This window comes from Curcuma longa, chromosome 3 (assembly GCF_044706935.1).
Source record: "Curcuma longa cultivar G26 ecotype Majalengka, Jawa Barat chromosome 3, ITB_CL_G26_1.1, whole genome shotgun sequence".
NCBI classification, from domain to species: Eukaryota; Viridiplantae; Streptophyta; class Magnoliopsida; order Zingiberales; family Zingiberaceae; genus Curcuma; species Curcuma longa.
The window spans coordinates 8,309,777-8,329,738 of NC_133863.1; the positions used below are offsets into that span (position 1 = coordinate 8,309,777).

Genomic DNA, 19,962 nt, shown 5'->3' on the forward strand with positions numbered 1-19,962 from the left:
TTTTCCTCTAGTTTTCTGTCCATTATCTGGATGTTTTGTCGCTGGATTAGGTGGATAAAGATCGCCTAGCCCAGATTCATGAATCTCGCTGTTCTGCGGATCTGCTTCCTTCACTCCTTCTCAGTGGTGTTCCTCTTCTGGTTTTACGTTTTCTCATGAAGTAGATCTCATTGCTTGAGGGGGGAAAAAAAATCCAATTTTTTCCGTTCTTGTTGCTAATCTCCTAAGTTATACTGAAAATCCCTCGAGAAAAATCATGCCTTGCTCGCCAGTCCATCAAGATTTCAGTTCTGGAGATTCCTCCATGCAACTTGCGATCGATGAGAGGAAGAGAAAGAGGATGCTCTCCAACAGGGAGTCCGCAAGGAGGTCTCGGATGAGGAAGCAGCAAAAATTGGATGATCTACTGAAGGAAAGTGCCGATTTCAAGTGCCAAAACAGCAAGATTGAGATGCAGATCCATGTTGTGACACAACATTTTGATAAGGTGGATAAGGAGAACACCACCCTCAGGGCTCAAATCAGTGAACTGACGGAGAGGTTGCAGTCGATGAACTCCATACTTCACATCTATAAGGAAGCTAGTGGGTTATCCATGGAGATACCTGAGATGCCCGAAACAATGACGAAGCCTTGGCAGTTGCCTTTCCAGGCACAACCGCCTCTCTCTACCGTAGTCAACATGTTTAAAGTCTGAATCAGTATTGTAGTGTTTCACCATGGTTTGTCTCCAGTCTTTCAGAGTTCTATTTCAGAGCTTGTTATGTGGTATTTCAGTGTATCCTAGGTTATGTAGAAGAGTGCTTTCATGTTTTCTTTTCTTGAGTCCATGGATCATGCCATAAACATGGTCTATTGTCTTTCCCAGAACAATTCAGTCAGGTCTGAATCTGTAGTATGTCTTCACCATTGGTCTCCACTTATTATACTAACATTTCACAGTTTGCTAGATACTATTTCAGTGTAGTATGCCTTACAAGTTTTTTTGTGCGTGGACATTTCTGAGCTATCAGAAACAATCCTAAAACCTCAGCCATTGTCTTTTTCAAAGCACAATTCAGGTCAGAATCTGTATTGAAGAATGTGTCTGTGTTGCTTTAGGCTTTATATTTCAGAACTTGCTGGGCATGCAGTCCATTACTATGCCATCTGGATGTGGAGTAAGTGTGTGTGTCCATGGACATATCTGAGATACCAGGAACAATCCTAAAGCCTTTGGCCATTGTCTTTCAAAGCACAATTCAGGTTGGTGATTTTGTTTAATGTGTTAATTAGTGTAGTTAAATGTTTGATGATATGGTTTTCGTTCTTGTTAGGATTATTCTAATCTACTGTCATTTACTTTGTTCTACTAATCATGATTAAGGGTTAGTAACCATTTATCAACTGTGTCAACCTTCACTATCTTGATATAAATGAGTGTAAGGTGATTGGACTATATCTAAACTCGCTCAGAGGTTCTATGCATGATTATTTTCAATTTGCACTTTTCAGAAGGTCAATTAGAAGAAGTAGCTATTTCATTTGTCCCTGCCTTGAGGGCATGTTCATCCAAAGTCATAATGAAAATGAAATGATAATTTATCATGGATAGATACATGAATATTATTTTTTAAATAAAGAATACCTTTTTCATTACATTTTTATTGAACTGTCATGCTGTGCTGCTGTTGGCTAAACCACTGGAGATAATTAAAAAATTGATCTGATCTCCTTTTCTTATTATTCCTATTTATTTGAATGATGAAGTTTCTCTGATGAAGAACCAAATAAATTAAATGGTGATGCAGTTGTTATGCAATGAAATGTATCGACCAGAATAGTTCCTGCATCAAGAATGTGATAAATTAAATGCATTTGAATGCTCCTTTTCCTTAACTGTTAAGGTGTATTCACAGTGATCATCATAATCTTAATTATGTGATTATCATATTATCACATAATAGAAATAAAATATAATTGTTGTTTGATTCAATTTTAGATAATGTAATAAAAATTTATTTATTTAGAGGTTTTAATGTATAATTTAGTATAGAAAATTGTATCTACGGTTGTATTCATTTTAAATTTTAAAAATTAAAATCTGATAGTTGGCATGATTATTTATATATACATTCTAATATATTGAATAATAATATAATAATTAATAAATTTGATAGAGTAAAAATAAAATAAAATAAAATATATAATTATTAATATTATTATTAATTGTGATATATATATAAATATAAATAAATTCAGATAATATTTTAGAATTTTTTATTATTTAAATTTTTTTTATGATAATTTTGTTAGATTTAAGATTATCTATTTAGTTTATCTCAAATCAAAATTTTAATAAAAAATTTAAGTTTAAATTTAAAAAAAAACACAATTGTCTCCTCACACGTGCGTGCATTCGTCAACCACTTGCCTTCTCCGATGAGTCATCTATCACCTTCATCTCCGACGAGCCTTTCGTATGAATGAATGGTTGCACCCGTTGAGCTGCTTATAACCTATGGCCCATGGCAAGTCGCCTATCACCTCCGATGAGCCCGACACCTTTAGCCTTTGGCATGCCTTCCACATGAATGAACTACGGTGATGCCGAGCCAACACTGTTTTACTGATTCTCCTGTTCATGGGACCGATGAGTCGCTGCCACCATTGACTCTGGGCAAGCTTTTCGCAGGAAAGAATGGCGGTCGACGAATCATTCGTGCGAAGGAACGATGGTGCCCGACACAGCTAGATTTTGGATACACTTGAAATCAAGAAAAATTTTAAAATTTTGAGGTAATCATATTCCGAGTTGGATTTTTAGATTGTTGATGTTTGCTGATGGATTATTTGAGAATCATTTATTACCTAAATTAAATAATATTTTTTTGATAATCTTTGAGGGATAATCAACGTTATCAACCATGACTCCCAACAACAAGTTCAATTCTTGAGTCTTTAGTAAATCATATATATATATACATATATATATATTCACTTCATTTAAATTAAATTTTAAATTTTAAATTCTAAAGTTTAAATCTTATTATTATTATTATTATTTTTTTACGCTTGATGTTGATTGTGATGCTCGGTGCCCAGTATATCAACATCAACATGCCATCTTACATTGAATATTGTGTTAGTTGACGATTGTAAGTTTGTTTTCGTGAAATAGAAACCAATTTAAATTATGCATATCATTCATTCATTCGTTCGTGTGTTTCTTCACTTTATGCATGTATGCATTCAAGACTGAGGTGGCGGTGGTAAAAGGCAAGTTTGCAATTCAATTTGTAGTTGTTTTCAATTTCATTTCATGCAAGTAGATATAATTAATAAAGATGGAATAGAAAAGGACTATAATCTATTTATTTTTATTCTTTTACCCCCCTAACATTTCAATTTCATTTGAGAGATAAACAATAATAATGCAAAAAAAAAAAATCTCTGGCAATTAATTCATGCATGTGAATAAAGTTATTGTGTGCAACTACACGAACAATATAGTGAGACTTGAGCTGGATCGGACTAATTAGCAGCTAATAGCATTAAATACTTATAGAAAAGGAGGGAAATAATTATATATATGTAAATGAATACTTCATCTTTTTAACAGAAAAAATAATTTTAAAACTTATATAATACTAAGAATATATTTTAAAATAATAAAATTATTATTATTATTATTATTTATTATTTATCGTGTTGTTGGCCAACGACACAATCTAACACCGTTCATGCTTGACTTGGCATAACTCATGGATCTTTGCTTGGAATGAAATGAGATTCAACATGATCTATTAGTTGAGTCTGATCTAAATATCATTATAATTATTTCATATAAAGTAGAAAAATTTTAATTTCGTTATCAACTAAAAAATATATGTATGGATTGGGTGACGTGGACATATTTAGTTGAGATATACGCGTGGCATTAAATGCCCCTCATGGCATACCATGACTCTTTGGCTGCCCTCGTTGACTTTTTGTGTCTCATTGGATGTGAAGCCGAGAAAAAGAAGAGGATTATAAATTAATAATGAAATTCGGCATTTTTACTGATCCGCATTAAGAACTTTCTTTCCGTATTATCCAAATCACAGACACACACAGGAGTTTGAAATTTTCAAAATTACGTATTTTATTTTTCATTTTACCCCTTATCCTTCGTCCGAATAAAAAAAATCCCAAATCACTTTTATCTTTTCCAATAAAAGTGAAAAGACGGAGATCCGATTTGTGTTGGATCTCAAAATCAAAATCAAATTTCCCCAACTACCTCATTTATTGATGATATATCTATTCTATTTTAACCCTCTATTTATTTATTTATTTATTATAGATATATATATATAGAGAGAGGTGTGTCCTTCCGCAACAGAGCTCAAGCAGTGCATCGTCTACTTGGGAGTACTGGTGCATGGAGATGGGGAGGAGGAGGAGGAGTCTTCACGGCGTCTGTCTTGCAATAATGGCGCTGGTGGCGGTGGTCGGCCTCGCCCAAGGTCGCCGCCTTGAGGACGCTGAGCGTTTACTCCTCGGCGGTGGAGGCGCCGGGCTCGGCGGAGGCTTTGGTGGAGGAGCTGGTGGTGGTGCTGGAGGTGGACTCGGTGGAGGATCTGGCGGAGGTCTTGGCGGCGGATTTGGCGGTGGTCTTGGTGGAGGCGGAGGTGCCGGAGGTGGGTTTGGAGGAGGCGCCGGCGGTGGTGCTGGAGGTGGACTTGGTGGCGGAGCTGGTGGAGGTTTCAGCGGAGGCAAAGGTGGTGGACTAGGCGGCGGAGCTGGAGGAGGCGCCGGAGGCGGGTTTGGTGGAGGCGCCGGCGGTGGTGCTGGAGGGGGACTTGGTGGCGGGGCTGGTGGTGGACTAGGCGGCGGAGCTGGAGGAGGTGCCGGAGGCGGGTTTGGCGGAGGCGCCGGCGGTGGTGCTGGAGGTGGACTTGGTGGCGGGGCTGGTGGAGGTTTCGGCGGAGGCAAAGGTGGTGGACTAGGCGGCGGAGCTGGAGGAGGCGCCGGAGGCGGGTTTGGCGGAGGCGCCGGCGGTGGTGCTGGAGGTGGACTTGGTGGCGGGGCTGGTGGAGGTTTCGGCGGAGGCAAAGGTGGTGGACTAGGCGGCGGAGCTGGAGGAGGCGCCGGAGGTGGGTTTGGAGGAGGCGCCGGCGGTGGTGCTGGAGGTGGACTTGGTGGCGGAGCTGGAGGCGGCGCCGGTGGTGGTTTTGGGGGAGGTGCTGGTGGCGGTCTGGGCGGTGGTGCCGGAGGTGGACTTGGTGGCGGGGGTGGCCTCGGCGGAGGAGGTGGTGGAGGATTCGGAGGCGGCGAGGGAGGCGGCTTCGGAGGCGGCAGCGGCGCTGGTGGTGGATTCGGCGGTGGCGTTGGAGGTGGCGGAGGGTTCTAGTTAATCACATATTAAACAGTTAATTTGGTGACTTGGAAGCTTAATTCAGTCATCTGTATGCTGGTTTGAATCGTGTGCATCAATTACGTGTTAATTAATCCCCAATAAATATGCTTTATTATATTAATGAAAGATGAAATATTTATAATGATAATTCCATTATTTGCACCTAAGATTTACTATGCCAACACTGCATCATTAAAGTAATTTTTATAATAATAATAATGAAAAAAAAAGACATTAGCTCGGGTTACAGTAAATTTCATTGCAATAAAAAAACAATATTTATTTTGAAACTTCATTCATCTTCAATAATTTAGTGATTTAGTGGATATATATTAAATAAAATTATTATAATGTTTCTATAATATTTTTAAGATCCTAAGTGCTCTTCTTTAAGGGGATTAAATCAGAATTCAAATTTGTCAAAAGAAAATTGTCACCTTCATAAAGTAGGTTTGTCATTATGAAGCACATTTTAAAGTATCAAGCAATAGGACAGCACAGTTGAACTCAATCACGGCAAGACCAACTCTACCATGAAGATTAATCGAATCAAATTAAAACACCAAAATTATAAAACAATATATAAAAAAAATTAAGGCCAAGCTATTCATGTATGTATGTATGTATGTATATAAGCTCATAAACCTTCTTTATAAATTGGATCTGACAACAAAAGTAAATTCTCTATTTCTAAATAGCAGCAAATGCTTAAGGAATTGGCAAGGGGGCTTCTCTCTTGTTCTTCAAAAGCTCTTGAAAGAAGAGATGATTGCCAAGTGTTTACCATTTTAGAAGCTACCTGTGATGTCGAGCAAAAATACAAGATCAAATAGTTGAGTAGCCAGGAAGTGTTGCTTGTATTCTGATGGCGATCAATCGATCACGGCAATGGCATAACTTGCGTCGACCGGCCAGGCCAACAGAGAATAGTTGAGGGTTTCATTTAGTCTTGTAGCTTCATGAAAGAAAATTGCAGCAAAGCAATTTCTTGATCCAACATCTTTATTATAGTATACTACGAGAAATGGAAGTAATATGAACAAACTTATCCATCTTCAGATCAGCTATAACTTCAACTCTCTCCCAGTCCGGATCACTTCTTTTTTGCATTCTTATAAATGAATCAATCTGCTATGTGTTGTTTATTCCAGGATTGACTGACTGAGCTAGAGTCTATTCCACCAAGAAGTGTGAGGCTAAGAGACAATCTGTGATTTGGCTGCAAGGCGAGAACACTTGATTCGAGCATTCTTGCTCAGACCACAAGCACAGGCTTCGAGAAGCTCGAGGTCTTCATCACATGTTAATACTGCAGCTGCAGATGGATTTTCCAAAAGCAATTTTGAAGCGAGGAATCCAGCAATGCTCCATGTCTGATACAGCCGCGATTGTTTCCCGATAAACCTTCCAGTACGTGTGTCATAATATTCAGGCCACCTGTCATTCGGCAATCTCTTCTCGGCCACTGCAACAGCTTTCTGTGCCAATTCTCGTCTGCCCATCTTAATGCAAGCCAAAGTGAACTGAATTTTAAAGCAAGAAGAATGCCAATTAGATTCATAGTGGATGAAGCAGGATGCTGAACTGAATGCACATGTAAAAGAAAATTGCGAACAAGTTTCCAAAAAAATTTCCTCAGAATTGTGCAAATTGAAACAAAGAATTACCTGCCATAAAAGTGTTGGCCAAGACCCACCATTATGATATGACCATGGACTGTGAAAAAAAAAACCCGACATTTTGTTAGATCAAATAGCCAATAACAAATTCTCTGAAGAAAAACCATTGATGCTACATTTTTTGTCAGAAGGTAAATCATCTATCCTAGATCATGAAAGAGATATTTGTATTGTCATCTGTAAAAGAAACCTTAGACACATTAAGGTGAGACAGAGTGTAAATCATGGAAGAAGAGTTAATGTATGGACCATTGTAAAGAGACAAAAGCATTATGACAAAATAAAATATCACACACACAGGAAGTACAAATACTTACGTGTTTTTGGGATCGCTGCCTGTAATTATACGCCATTCCTCATATTCTAGAGCAGGATAACATATTTTAAGAGGCATATGTCCCACAAGATCATCCCATTTATCTTCGATAAGATTTAAAATACCCTCAGCTTGTCTTTGAGTAGCTAGAGAGGAGGCAATAGCCCAAAAGTTACCAAGAGAGAAGAACCGGAAGTCCATGTGAGCTGGCTGTAAATTGCCAATAAGATAACCTCCTTTCTCAGGAATCCAGTCAACTAGCCAAGAGGGGATTTGTTCAGGATATATATTGAACTTGTTAATGGCATCGTAGGAGTACTCCTCAGTCTTGTAGCGATAGATTTCATTTATCTTCTTCATATCAACCCAATAGTACTCTCTTATGTGGAATGACAAGGCACTCAGCCTGTTATTGATAGCACGCACAAGATTCTTAGATCCATCATCAATAATGATCATTTCACGTGAGCACCGCAAAGCAGAATAAAATAATGCCTGGGTCATCGAATCTATTAGCCAACTGATATTTATTAAACATGACAATTGGATTTATAGAACATATTCAACTTTAAATGTAAATTCCATATCCACATGCTAATTATTATTATGTATCACCATCACAGTTGTGCTATGGACACATGAAATATGAAAAGAAAACAGTAAATGAATCAATGTGCATGAATATTATGTATGTTAGGCATGATAACGGTAACATGTACTGTAAAACAAGAATCATATATCAATGTTCATGTATATTTAGGCATGATGAGAATAACTCATCACACCAAAAAAAAAAGGTTAGGACAAGATCATAACTATGTTGATATGTTCATTAGATGAAGTGCGGTAACATATGGCATTTGTTTATCATAATAAAGAAAAGATTGAATTTCTATATGTAATAATTAGTAAATACATAGAAAACAACTAATAACACCAGCATTCATCTCCAAAACTGTAATTTAAAGACCCTTCAATCATAATCTACAGAATGAAGAAAAATGAGATAAAAGTTTGGGACCAATAGGGATATGCTTTCCATCATAATGTACAAAATGGAGACAAATTAGCCCAAGTTTAGTATCTAAGTGCCAACTTACTGCCAATCTCTACAAAAACAAAAATAAAAAAGTAAAAATAGAGTGCTACACTGTATTAACTCAAGGAATGAATTTGAGTCAAGGGAAAAAAACTAGTAGTTAATTTGAAAAACTCAAGGAATCACTTTGGGTCACGGTTGAAGTAATCCTATAGTTAATACTTCATGAAGAAAAGAGCTCAATAACTATAATACTCGAAAATACGTACCTGCATGAATGGGTGGTTTATAAGTATGTACTTTTGATAGACTTTCTACAATAGAATAATCCAAAAGCTTGCTTAAAAAAAAACAAGGCCAACTTCTTTTGTTCCTAACAAACTTCCATGCTTAGTCTTAGCACTTAAGTATTAACATCTTAACCTTTGTGAAAAAGTTATTTACCCTGGAACCCTACAAACAAGCTAAGATACCTATGCTCTGAATTGGCTATGGAGAAGTATAACGTAAGCTCTGATTCACCCTTCCTTTCTTTAAAAATACTGAAGGTAAATTGCATTATTTGATTTGTTTAATAAAAACTGGTATCAATGTTCCCTTTTATCAATGTTTCTTTCTGTGAAGTTTAAAAGAGGTTGATCACTTTTGTACTTCTTGAATTCTGACTGTTAACTTTCCCTACAATGGATAAACTTCATTGCTTTCTTAGAATAACAGAATCCTACTGCCCAAAAGCTCGAGCAGTGTTTGACAAATTGATCAGTACCTTTTCAGGACTCGAAAAAGGAGATATGTGACAATCTCCTGGAGACACAAAGAAAGTAAAAAAATTAACCAAATGGGTAATGGGCTCCATCAATTTATATACAGATTTAGATTACTATGTTGAGGTATTATTAACGCATCTCCGTGTTTGTCTTCTGTTCACCAGCACCATACCCTCAAAAACGTAAACAAAAAATAGTACGGCACTATGGCAACCTTTTGTAGTGTGGCTAATACCAAAATATCAGCTCTAATTGAGCTTCCCCATCCTATACACTGGCCAAAAAACCACAAGCAGGATTGAGACATTTGTAAATTACTTTGTGGACGCCAATACGCCCTTATGGAAACTGATTTTACTTCATTTTTATCACATTTTTTCAGTTGTTCCACATTAAGTTTGGAACATTCCCAAAGGTTAAAAGGACAAGCCTAGATGCTTGCATGGTCATAATAACCATGCGATCGCTATCTACAAAATTTGTTATAGGACTTAATCATATTTGCTACATTATCAAATCTCAGGGTGCATAGAAGTACATTTACCAATACCAAATTATAAAAACAAATGATCAAATTTAAATCAAGAAGTTAAAAACTAAGCCAACAATATGATATAAGCAATACCACTGACAACTCAAGTCCATACTTGATCGTTCTATATGTTCCCTAGGAGATGAATAGCATATCAAGAAGCATCCATCAAAAGCTGGATTCAATCCATACAACAAAACATTACCATAAAAGCATATGGCTGATAAATTATACAAGGGAAGACTCAAAATTAGCTTCTTAGATAATTGTGAAACTAGCAGTGATCCTTCAGTCATGACTTGTGTGCAACAAGAAGTTTCTTACTGGCATGTGAGATTTACTGAATTGATATAAGAGTTTCAAAGAGTAAATTTAACCACAAATAATTCAGGCATTTCATACATAATAACAAATCTCAACTTACTTGGATCTCAAGCGGGTGCCCATGGATACCCATCCTTCGATCTATCATGCATGAGCCATCCGTGACTAAAAGAGTCGGAAACATGTCAAATCCATCTGACAAACACAAATTCATAATCAATCTAATTCCTGTTTGCACATCCACTCTCTCTTGCAATGCATAGTCCCCAGTAATCTTCCCATAAGCTCTGAGCAATATAATCCACCATAATCCTGCAATTGCAGGGTGCAAGAATTATGTTATCATTTCAAGAGATTTATTTTTTAACAATATTGTAAATGACTATTAATAGCTCCAGCAACAGCTCACTACCCACCAGAATCAACTGGAGCTACACGTCCAATTGCAGACTCTCCAAAATCAGGGTCCAAGACCTCTTCAAAAGCTTCATTACTTCCATCCAAGGGGAGAGTTCTAACTTTGAAACTAGCTGGCATCAACCCTTGTCCAGGGCTATAGCAATCAACAGTCTTCTCCCAACTCTGATTTGAATAAAATAATATAATTCAGACGATTATTTGAAGTTCACTTACTATGAAACAGATGCCACAGTCAACTGTGATTGTTCCAAAAAGAGTAAAGGTGGTTAAGTTCATGAACATCTGCACAAATTATTATGGACTAGGGCACTTGATGGTAAAGCCATCCTTCAAGCAATAATTAGAAGACCCATTAACAACGACACCACTAATGTAAGCCTAACATTCAGTATCATACAACACTAGCAATACTCCTGAATTATCTACTTATACATTACAAGAGAGAATGATAAAATGTCAGTCTAGTCCCTAGGGCAATTCAATCAGGAAGCCAAAACATTTCAGGAATGCAAGTTAAAAGATCATAGAATTATTTTAATACATTAAATTTAAGTATATAAGACTAAAAAGTTTAGCATCCTTAGTAAGGCACAGGAGTCTGGAGATTAGCATGTTGTTTAACTCATATTGCAGACTGTTTTGATTAAGGAATCAATAAGAGAAAGAAAGTTTTGATGCCATTATATGAAAATACAATTGGCGTCTATGATTCTAAAAGAGTTTATTGACTTGCACCCAAAAACTACATAAAAAAGGTGTATGAAATGAAGATTAATATATAGAATAAACAATCTTGAGCATTGATTCATCTCAGTCAAATGTTAAACTCAAGCTATTTTTCCTTGCAAATAAAATCAATAAATTATACTGAAGATTGATTTAGGGTTTAACGCATACTTTTTCTTAGCTACCCAACAGTGAACCATAAAATATGGTAGCTCATTTCTCAATTTAATTAATTCATTTTTTAGCCTAAGAATGCAGCATCATGATCATACAAGGTTACATAGGCTCTTCTTCATTTTAACTACCCAGTCCTTATCCAATTAATGAACTTCCCTTCTTGTTAAATAGTTGATCCAAGATATTGAAAACCCTTGCGGAAATTTTATGCCAATCCATGCTTCTTTTCTAATTATTGAACTACATTTTTATGCCCGTACCGTGAGTTAATTAATTTATGATATGGGCATAAAAATATGGTAGCTCATATCTCAATTTAATTAATTTGTTCTTTTAGCCTAAGAATACACCACGATGATCATACAAGATTCCATAAGCTCTTCTTCGTTTTAACCAACCAGTCCTTATCCAATTAATGAATTTTCCTTCCTGTTAAATAGTTGATCCAAGATATTGAAAACCCTTGCCAAATTTTTATGCCCTTCTATCTCTTGCCACTTTTCTAATTATTGAAACTACATTTTTATACATGCAATTTTAATGCTAAACTTGAACCTTTTATTTCCAAAGTTTCTCCGAGTAGTTTAAGTTTCAAGTTTATCTATTTGTACTCTCATCAATATCCCAATATGATTTGCAAATAACTTATATAAGCGTGCTTTATCTGGACGATGAATGACAATATTCACCAGGTATTGATGTGAAAGAAAATAGATACTTAAAAATTCCCCTTTGATGTAATCTGATAAAACCTACAGCTATGGGAAAAGTATATGCTACACTCCCAACAACTCTAACAAGTAACCTATGTCTAAGATTAATCATACCTGAAGCTGCAAGGTGTGGAGGAGAAAGTTCCGGACGATCTCACTCTCCCCTTTGAGCAGGAAAGCTATGGCAGACGGTACGAAATCCCTAATGAACACCTGATCGTAGTTCAGCGCTTGGTTTGCTGCAGTAGTCACATCGTTGGCTGCCACGGTGCCAATTGGTCTTCCGCAGTAGCTCACGGCCGCCTTGTTGAGAAGTCTCCACGCTTCCTTATCCACCTCGGACTCCTCCTTCACCTCCCTGACTTCCAATTCCTCCGTTTGCTCCAATCCCGCAATTTTATCACCAGCAAGCTCCTCTTTTTCCTCCTTCGATCCAACCACCGCTGCTTCGTTCCCTTCTTCTACCGCGAGGCCGTCGATGACGACGGGCTTCACGGCCATGTTCTGGATGAAAATTCGCTCCAGGTTCTTATCGCCGCCAGAGAATTGATCGACCGACGTCGAGAAGCGACGGATCCCCCAATTCGAATCGGGGGGCACAAAGGACGACGGTTTCTCGGGGCGGAAGATGCAACTGAAGTAACTTGAATCGGCAGCGGCGATGGGGGCATTGGAAGAGGAGGCGTAGGGGCAGCGGCGGGGGCATGTTGGGGAGAAATCAGTAGCTCTAGTCCTCCTCCGGAGGAGGAGGAGGAGGAGGCGTCGACGGTAGGGTTGCGCAGCGGCGAAGCCCATGGCGACGAGGAGGAGACGAGGAAGGGAAAGCGATCGGAATCGAACGACGAAGAAAAGCGGGTTGCTCGGATCGGAGGGCGTTTTCTGGAAAATTAGTTAATTGAGGGTTAGAATTAAGAGACAAGTTCCCATGGAAAATTAAACTAATTGGAAGGTGTTCGTGGTTGGCTGTGAATCAATCGGGCTTCGGTGGTTATTTATGTCAATAATTTTTAATAAATTAAAAATAAATAAATAAAACAGAGAGGGATTTTTTTTTAATTTGATGTGCCTTTTTTTAATTTTATTAAGAAAGTGGGGTGTTTTGTAAAGACAGCTGTGCATGTTAGCATAGTTGTCTACATGACGTGGCTAGTTGAATGCCAATTGGGCTCCACGTAAGCAAGGCCACGTAAGAATGACAATTCACATATATTTTTGTAATTCATTTTTTTTTTATATTGAAGAAGGGCTCCACGTTCTCCGGCCCGACGAGAAGAAGGGAGCATATATATATATGAGTAGATCTACAACAACCGACCGGTTCGAATTCCAATTTGAATTGGTTCGACCGGCCACAAAAATGCTGATCTAAGCGCGGTCCGATTCGATGAACCCGGTCCGATGATTAGCAACCTAGGTTTGGCATCTCCCGGAGGGCCTCCGGCTGGCCGTCCTGGAGGCAGTCGATCGGCGGGATGGTGGCAGTCTGCATCGCGCCGTAGGCGTTCCAGCAGAAGGGGTCGTCGACGAGCTCCCCCTCGTGCGGCAGCAGCTCCACCTCCACCATCGTGATGTTGGTGCAGGGCAGCGTGTCGCTGCAGGCGAAGTGCACCGGCGGGCTTCGGACGTCGTACGTCCCCTTGATGTTGGAGTACGCCACGCCGGAGACGTACACCGCGGAGCTCTGGTTCGCGCATACCCCCTTGTTGGAGCAGTAGTACTGGTCGATGATGATGCAGTTCCTCACGTTCTCCATGTACACCGTGTCGAAGGTGATCCCCGACACCGCCCCCATTCCCCCTTGCCAAGTCTTGATTCGCACCCCGTTGTCCGAGTTCCGGATCACCGCGTTTCTCACCGTCACGTTCGACACGCACGCCTGCGAGTTGTGCATCCCCAAGCTCCCGATGCTGTTCATCAATTTACCCCCAATTTTGGCAGTGCCCGATAAAATTTTCGACGGAATTTCGCAGTGAAAGTTCCAATACCTGATGCCGTGCCCGGGGCCGCAGGTGACGTTTTGGATGTCCACGTCGGCGCAGCCGGGGCCGATTGAGATGCAGTCGTCGCCGTTGCTGATCATAGAGTTGTATATGGCCACCGACTGGGTGTTCTCGATGTGGACGCCATCGGTGTTGGGGCTGAACGCCGGGGAGTTGATGGAGAGACCCTCGATGTGGACGCCCTCGCAGCCGTCGAACTTGATGTGAAATTGAGGGCTGTTCTCGATTCTCAGGTCGCGCACCGTCACATTGCAGCTCATGAAGAACCTGATCAACTGAAACAAGGTACGCAACTTTTAGTTCGATCGAATTGGTTCGTGTGGATTGATGTATAATGCTTCTCGATTTGGAGGAGTTTCCACTCACCGCTGGGCTGTCGCAAGGTCCGGGCAATGTCGATCCTTTCGGACCCTGAAATGGTGGGCGAAAGGCGAAAGGCGAAAGCCACCGTTCCGTTAGCAAAATCGCCAGGAGCACAAGATTTCATTTTGGAGGTGTTTTAGATGGATTTGGGGAAGAACACATACTCTGTGGGGTTTACAAGGGAGTTCCCACCACTCTTCTCCGTTCCCTTCCACGGTTCCTCCTCCTCCCAAAGTCATCCCTTCGAGCTCGTAGAACACCAGCCATTGCCGCTTGCTGTCCTTCTTCGGCCAGCAGTCGGGGCCGTCCGGCGGCATGATCACTCCATCCACCTGCATTGATTTCCATCGTCCATTCCAATTCGGCAAAGGTAGAGAGAACCATGAAAAAGCTTTATTTTTTTAAATATTTTTTGACATTGTTTCTTTTACCTGGAAGACGAGTCCCGGCTGGCACGGGCCGGAGAAGATGGTGGAAGTGAGCATGAAGACTCCGTCCGCCGGCACGAGCAGCGTGGCTGACTCGACGTCGCAAGCGGCCTTCCACGCTGAACGGAACGCTTCTGTGTCGTCGGTGCTGCCGTCGCCGACCGCGCCAAACGATCGGACGTCGAAAATGCACGAGTCAGAGCTCCCATCGGAAGGTGGAGAGTATACGGTGGAAGTGTCTGCTGTAGGTGGAACCGAAGGGGAGCCGACTTGTGACTCCATTGCTTGTCCACCACCTCTAACTCTGTGACTTTGCTTCCCCTTGTGGAAATGGCTTCTTCCACAAACGCTGCGAGGACTCAACAACAAGAATGCGATTGCAATGCAGAAAGCAAGCACTGCACAAGGGACTCCCATGTCAAGGTCAATTAATGGTGGAAACTGACAGGGAATTGGATGATGGTGTGGAATTAAGAACAGAGGTGGAAGTTGAGGAAGGAGAGGAGCTTGCTGGGGTAGTCCTTTAAAGCTACAGCGGTGACATGGGCGAGGAGAACCACGAAGGAGGCGACATCTGTCAGCTGCTTCTGCTAAAGTGCATGCCATTGCCTTTTGCTTCTCGTGAAAGTGAGTTAATGACAACAATATTGAGTCCTTAGTTTCAATCACCGGCTCTGCATGCAAACAAGAGGCCGGGATTTCTGACCTCTTTGGCTTTGTCTTTGTCTTGACGAACAGGTTAAAGTCCACAACGTCAGCAGTAGCATCAGATCATCTGTGATGGAGGAGATTCCTGGTTCACAAGCTGCTTTCTAAAATGGAGGGACTAAAAACTGTGAAGCTTCTGGAGATTCACATGTTGTTCCAGCGCAAGGTACTCCTTCTCTTTCGATCTTATTATTTATGTTTTCAAGCTTATAGTTTTGGCACAAGCATTGCATATTAGATTGTAGTTTGCAGTATAGAATTTCTAACATACAGAAATAACACGAGGACAGATGGAAGAACAAGAGCATGTTACCAGTAGAAACCCTTGATAAGGAAAATCAACAAAAAAAAACACATTATATTATTTGATTATCTAAATATCATGTTTCAGGTTGCAAGCTAATTTGCAAATTGACTTGTGCTATTAAAATCATAAATTTATAGCATTTTAAGCTTTGGATATCATATGTAAGGCCTTTATGTCTCTAGAAATAGGCTTTTCTCTCTTTAATATAAAAAGTCCATCATCATAAATAAAGACCGAAGAACAGACGCTGCTCCTGACTCTGAGATAACTGTTGATCTTTGGTAATCCAACAAAAGTTTAAAAAGCTGTTTATTATGTGGCCCTTATTAGAATGCTACAGGTAGGGCCTTTTGTTAATAGATAAATGCCCATGGGGAAGGAATGAAAGAGAAGGAGAGGAGGCAGGTGGAACAGGGGTTCCCATTAGTTTAAAGTAAGAGTTTGTGGTCATGAAGTGGATGGCAAGGTGAGTCCCGTGAACTTCTCTTGTTGTATTAGGAGCTGCTTTGTGGCCATGGATTGGAGTCTGGAGATGGGGAAAGGAAGGAAAGCCTTCACAAGGAGACAACTATAGGAAGTGAGTCACGGGCGGCTGGCTCCCTGCGGTGCTTTGTGTGGGTGGACTCCCTTGTGATGGAGGAGGAGCCAGGAGTCGAACAGGCCGTCGGCCCAGGCCTGTTCAATTCTTAGAGAAATGTTAAAAATAATAAAAAAAAAAGAATAAAAGGGGGAATTTTCCAATTTTTATACAAAATGTGTAAGATTATTTTGTTAAATTTGTAATTTATTTTTAATGGGAGATTGTCGGCTAGGACTAAGATTGATGATGGTTTCAATAAGGCTTAATTTTGTTTGTTATTATTGTTCCAGACATGTAGCATCCTTGTAGGAGTTCCTCACAAATGATCGTGGTACCGATCGTGTGGGACCGCTAAGGTGGTGGATTTCACGTTTTGTAGAAGAGGAGTTTCTTACACGCTAGGAGTCACGATGACATTGTTTTCCTCCTTAGTTAATGTTTTAAAAAATAATTTTAATTTGTTCCCTTGATTTAAAAAAAAACAAGTGGGTGGTCACTCTCTATATGATCTATGCATTCTCGATATTTCTTAAATTTTTTAAAAGTTTCGACTAGAAGAACAAATTTAAGAAATCATTATACAAACAAGGATTTTATTATCTAATATTAATGTGGTAATTAAATATCAAGTCGTGCGTTTACACAGGAGATCTGCCGGCGAGTTGTTGGCTTGTTGCTATCTGATCCGCTCTAAAGACGGATTCCGCAGCTTAAAAAATGGGTCCCACAGTTTGTCTGTACTCTGTATCCGTCGTCGACCAAAACAAGAGAAATCTTGCAATTACCATATCGAGGTAGGCCCCACCGTGGAGCCCATACCCGTTTCCGACAATAACGATGTAGAGTCCGCCAGATGAGAAGAGGGTGGCCGACAACCAAGAGATTTACCGGCATCATGGACCCAATCTCCGTCTTCCGCGTGTCGAATTGGAATCTTTCAGTTCAAGGCGCCGTCTCCAAAAACGGCTATAAATAAAGACAACAAGTGGAACAGTGAATCGTCGAGTGAAGCTCATGGGATTGGTTTTGGGAGCTGTGTCTGTGGTGGTGATCTCGATCCTAGGGAGGATCCTTCTCCGGCAGATTTGGCGGCCCTACGCGATCGCAAAGTACTTCAGGAAGCAAGGTGTGATCGGGCCGAGTTACAGATTTTGGTCGGGATCGATCGAGGAGATCAAAAGGTTGAAGAAAGCCGGAAGCGACTTGATACTTGCAAACGACTGTCATGATATCACCAAGAGAGTTCTCGGGCACTACCGCGAGTGGATCCCTCGATATGGTCAGTATTACTATTACCCGTCTGATTTTCGAGAACAAGTTTTTTGTGACGATTCGATTCAATTCAATTCATTTGATGGACAGGGGAAACATTTTTGTTCTGGGTCGGATCGAAACCCACGATTTGTGTGAGTGATGTGCAGATGGTCAAGCAGATTTTGTCAGACAAGTTTGGCTTCTTCCCCAAGATGGAAGTGCCTCCCAGTGTTTTCTCCCTCTTCGGTAAGGGCTTGGTGTTGGTGGAAGGAGAAGAGTGGGTGAGACATCGCAGGGTTGTCAACCCCGCTTTCGCCATTGACAAACTCAAGGTCAGTCTGTTCATGTTAGTTGTAACTATTTGAGATCGATCGGTTGCATGACTTTTTCATTCTAACTAACTTATGTTTGCTAGCTCCTGACGAAAACAATGGCGGAATGCACTAAAACAATGATCGACGCGTGGGTATACGAAACAAATAGAGAAGGAGATGGACGAAAGGAAATCGATGTCGCCGCATACTTCCAAGAATTGACTGCGGATGTGATCTCTCACACAGCATTCGGAAGCAGTTACAAAGAGGGAAAGGAAGTGTTCTTAGCCCAAAGAAAACTTCAATTTTTGGTCGCAGAGTCATTGTTGAATCTCAACTTCCCTGGATCCAAGTACTTTTTGCACTTTCGCTTGAATTATCGATCCACATTCTCGCCTATCCTTAATCATGCACTTGTGAACTGGCTTTGCAATTGCAGGTACTACCCTACGAAGAAGAATTTGCAGAAGTGGAAGTTAGAAGGAACAATCAGAAACACACTGATGAGCATCATAAAGAGTAGATTGGACTCGAAGAATGGTTCTGGATTTGGAAATGATCTACTTGGATTGATGTTAGATGCGAGTCGAGAGGGAGATAACGAACTACTGAGCATGGATGAGATCGTAGACGAGTGCAAGACCTTCTTTTTTGCGGGGCAAGAGACAACTTCACATTTGCTAGCTTGGGCTATGTTCTTGTTGAGCACGAACCAAGATTGGCAAGAGAGGATCAGGGATGAGGTGATGGAATATTGTGGAAATGAGATTCCGAATCCAGAAATGATTAGCAAGTTGAAGTTGGTAAATTCACTCTTCCCTATCGATATAATTAAATGAAGAACTATATAGGATAGATAATTAATCAGTACGTACTCTTCTTGTTCGACAAATTTACTGTGATTTGTAGGTCACCATGGTTCTCCTTGAAACATTGAGGCTGTATGGCCCGGTCGTTCAGATAGCACGAAAGACTACCAAAGACGTGAGTTTGGGAAGCGTGAACATACAAAAGGACACTGGTTTGTTGATACCGATAGCAATGATTCACAGGAACAAGAAGCTCTGGGGAGCTGATGCCGATGAGTTCAATCCTCTGAGGTTCGAGAATGGGGCTTCGAAGGCTGCTACGCATCCGACTGCATTGCTTGCGTTCTCAATCGGACCGCGTGTTTGTATTGGACAAAATTTCGCCATGTTGGAAGCGAAGGTGGTGCTCGCGATGATCCTGCAACAGTTCGCGTTTACTTTGTCACCTGAGTACAAGCATGCTCCTGTGGATGTGATCACATTGCAACCTAAATTTGGGCTCCCTATTATCTTAAAGCCCTTGCTTCTCTGAATCAAATTATGTATCTATACACAAACATATACAGAATGTTTGCCCCACCTTTCAGTTCTGGAAGAAATACTAATAAAATAACAGAGGAGAAAGAGTAACACTCCTTTTTATTAAATTTATTGAACTTATAGGAGGAGTAACATACTCCATAATTATATGTATAAGTATAATGTAACTAAGGAGGAATATATAGGAAAAGATGAGAGGGTTGGATTATTTATAGAAAAGAAAAAGTGAAAAATGTTTTAAATTTTCTTGATCTAATAAAGAATCTTTTTTCAGATTTAGTAATTGGAATTAGTAGATATGTTCGGTTCAAATGGAAATGGGTTGAAATTATAAATTTATAATCATGGATCAACTCAATCATCAAATTATAAGTTCATTCCATACCGGACTAGATCGGAATAGGATTATGTACATTCTTATTATGAGGATAGACCATTAGAAACTAGGTGGAGGTGAAACGGCTCAACTCTAGAGGACTCATGCTTCTTGACTCCATCAACTTAATACACTCGACTTTAAAGGACTCAAACTCTTCGACTCCATCAGCTAAATGCACTTGACTCTAAAAGACTCAGGCTCTTT

At 40.2% G+C, this 19,962-nt stretch overlaps 5 protein-coding genes across 5 annotated transcripts; 3 read left to right on the top strand and 2 right to left on the bottom strand.

Annotated features, from left to right (window-relative positions):
- Positions 1-304: 304 nt before the first annotated feature.
- On the top strand, positions 305-697 carry LOC141823606 (bZIP transcription factor 53-like). Its single transcript, XM_074710894.1, has one exon. The coding sequence runs from the start codon at positions 305-307 to the stop codon at positions 695-697; it is 393 nt and encodes a 130-aa protein (XP_074566995.1).
- Positions 698-4,385: 3,688 nt separating this feature from the next.
- LOC141823448 (uncharacterized) lies at positions 4,386-5,531 on the top strand. Its single transcript, XM_074710730.1, has one exon. It carries the CDS (start codon positions 4,406-4,408, stop codon positions 5,375-5,377), a length of 972 nt encoding a protein of 323 aa, XP_074566831.1. The 5' UTR covers positions 4,386-4,405; the 3' UTR covers positions 5,378-5,531.
- Positions 5,532-5,952: 421 nt separating this feature from the next.
- Positions 5,953-12,934, bottom strand: LOC141823444 (neutral/alkaline invertase 1, mitochondrial-like). The gene is made up of 6 exons (XM_074710726.1): positions 12,191-12,934; positions 10,457-10,622; positions 10,141-10,352; positions 7,380-7,873; positions 7,051-7,099; positions 5,953-6,906 (listed from the first exon to the last, which is right to left on the bottom strand). Exons 1-6 carry the CDS (start codon positions 12,869-12,871, stop codon positions 6,580-6,582), a joined length of 1,929 nt encoding a protein of 642 aa, XP_074566827.1. The 5' UTR covers positions 12,872-12,934; the 3' UTR covers positions 5,953-6,579.
- Positions 12,935-13,478: 544 nt separating this feature from the next.
- On the bottom strand, positions 13,479-15,284 carry LOC141823446 (polygalacturonase At1g48100-like). The gene is made up of 5 exons (XM_074710727.1): positions 14,871-15,284; positions 14,604-14,771; positions 14,443-14,487; positions 14,062-14,351; positions 13,479-13,983 (listed from the first exon to the last, which is right to left on the bottom strand). Exons 1-5 carry the CDS (start codon positions 15,282-15,284, stop codon positions 13,479-13,481), a joined length of 1,422 nt encoding a protein of 473 aa, XP_074566828.1.
- A 2,189-nt stretch (positions 15,285-17,473) lies between these two features.
- Positions 17,474-19,444, top strand: LOC141823449 (cytochrome P450 709B1-like). Its single transcript, XM_074710731.1, has 5 exons — positions 17,474-17,741; positions 17,825-18,048; positions 18,132-18,382; positions 18,470-18,833; positions 18,940-19,444. Exons 1-5 carry the CDS (start codon positions 17,477-17,479, stop codon positions 19,369-19,371), a joined length of 1,536 nt encoding a protein of 511 aa, XP_074566832.1. The 5' UTR covers positions 17,474-17,476; the 3' UTR covers positions 19,372-19,444.
- The last annotated feature ends 518 nt before the right edge of the window (positions 19,445-19,962 follow it).

Coding starts and splice junctions, on each gene's coding strand:
- LOC141823446 (XM_074710727.1), bottom strand. CDS start 15,284: ATGGGAGTCCCTTGTGCAGTGCTTGCTTTCTGCATTGCAATCGCATTC. Junction 14,772..14,870: donor AGCCGGGACTCGTCTTCCAG/GTAAAAGAAACA, acceptor AAATCAATGCAG/GTGGATGGAGTGATCATGCC. Junction 14,352..14,442: donor GACCTTGCGACAGCCCAGCG/GTGAGTGGAAAC, acceptor ACCTTGTTTCAG/TTGATCAGGTTCTTCATGAG.
- LOC141823448 (XM_074710730.1), top strand. CDS start 4,406: ATGGAGATGGGGAGGAGGAGGAGGAGTCTTCACGGCGTCTGTCTTGCA.
- LOC141823444 (XM_074710726.1), bottom strand. CDS start 12,871: ATGGGCTTCGCCGCTGCGCAACCCTACCGTCGACGCCTCCTCCTCCTC. Junction 10,353..10,456: donor TGTAGCTCCAGTTGATTCTG/GTGGGTAGTGAG, acceptor CTGCAATTGCAG/GATTATGGTGGATTATATTG. Junction 7,874..10,140: donor GGCACCCGCTTGAGATCCAA/GTAAGTTGAGAT, acceptor TCGATGACCCAG/GCATTATTTTATTCTGCTTT.
- LOC141823606 (XM_074710894.1), top strand. CDS start 305: ATGCAACTTGCGATCGATGAGAGGAAGAGAAAGAGGATGCTCTCCAAC.
- LOC141823449 (XM_074710731.1), top strand. CDS start 17,477: ATGGGATTGGTTTTGGGAGCTGTGTCTGTGGTGGTGATCTCGATCCTA. Junction 18,049..18,131: donor TCGCCATTGACAAACTCAAG/GTCAGTCTGTTC, acceptor TATGTTTGCTAG/CTCCTGACGAAAACAATGGC. Junction 18,383..18,469: donor CTCAACTTCCCTGGATCCAA/GTACTTTTTGCA, acceptor TTGCAATTGCAG/GTACTACCCTACGAAGAAGA.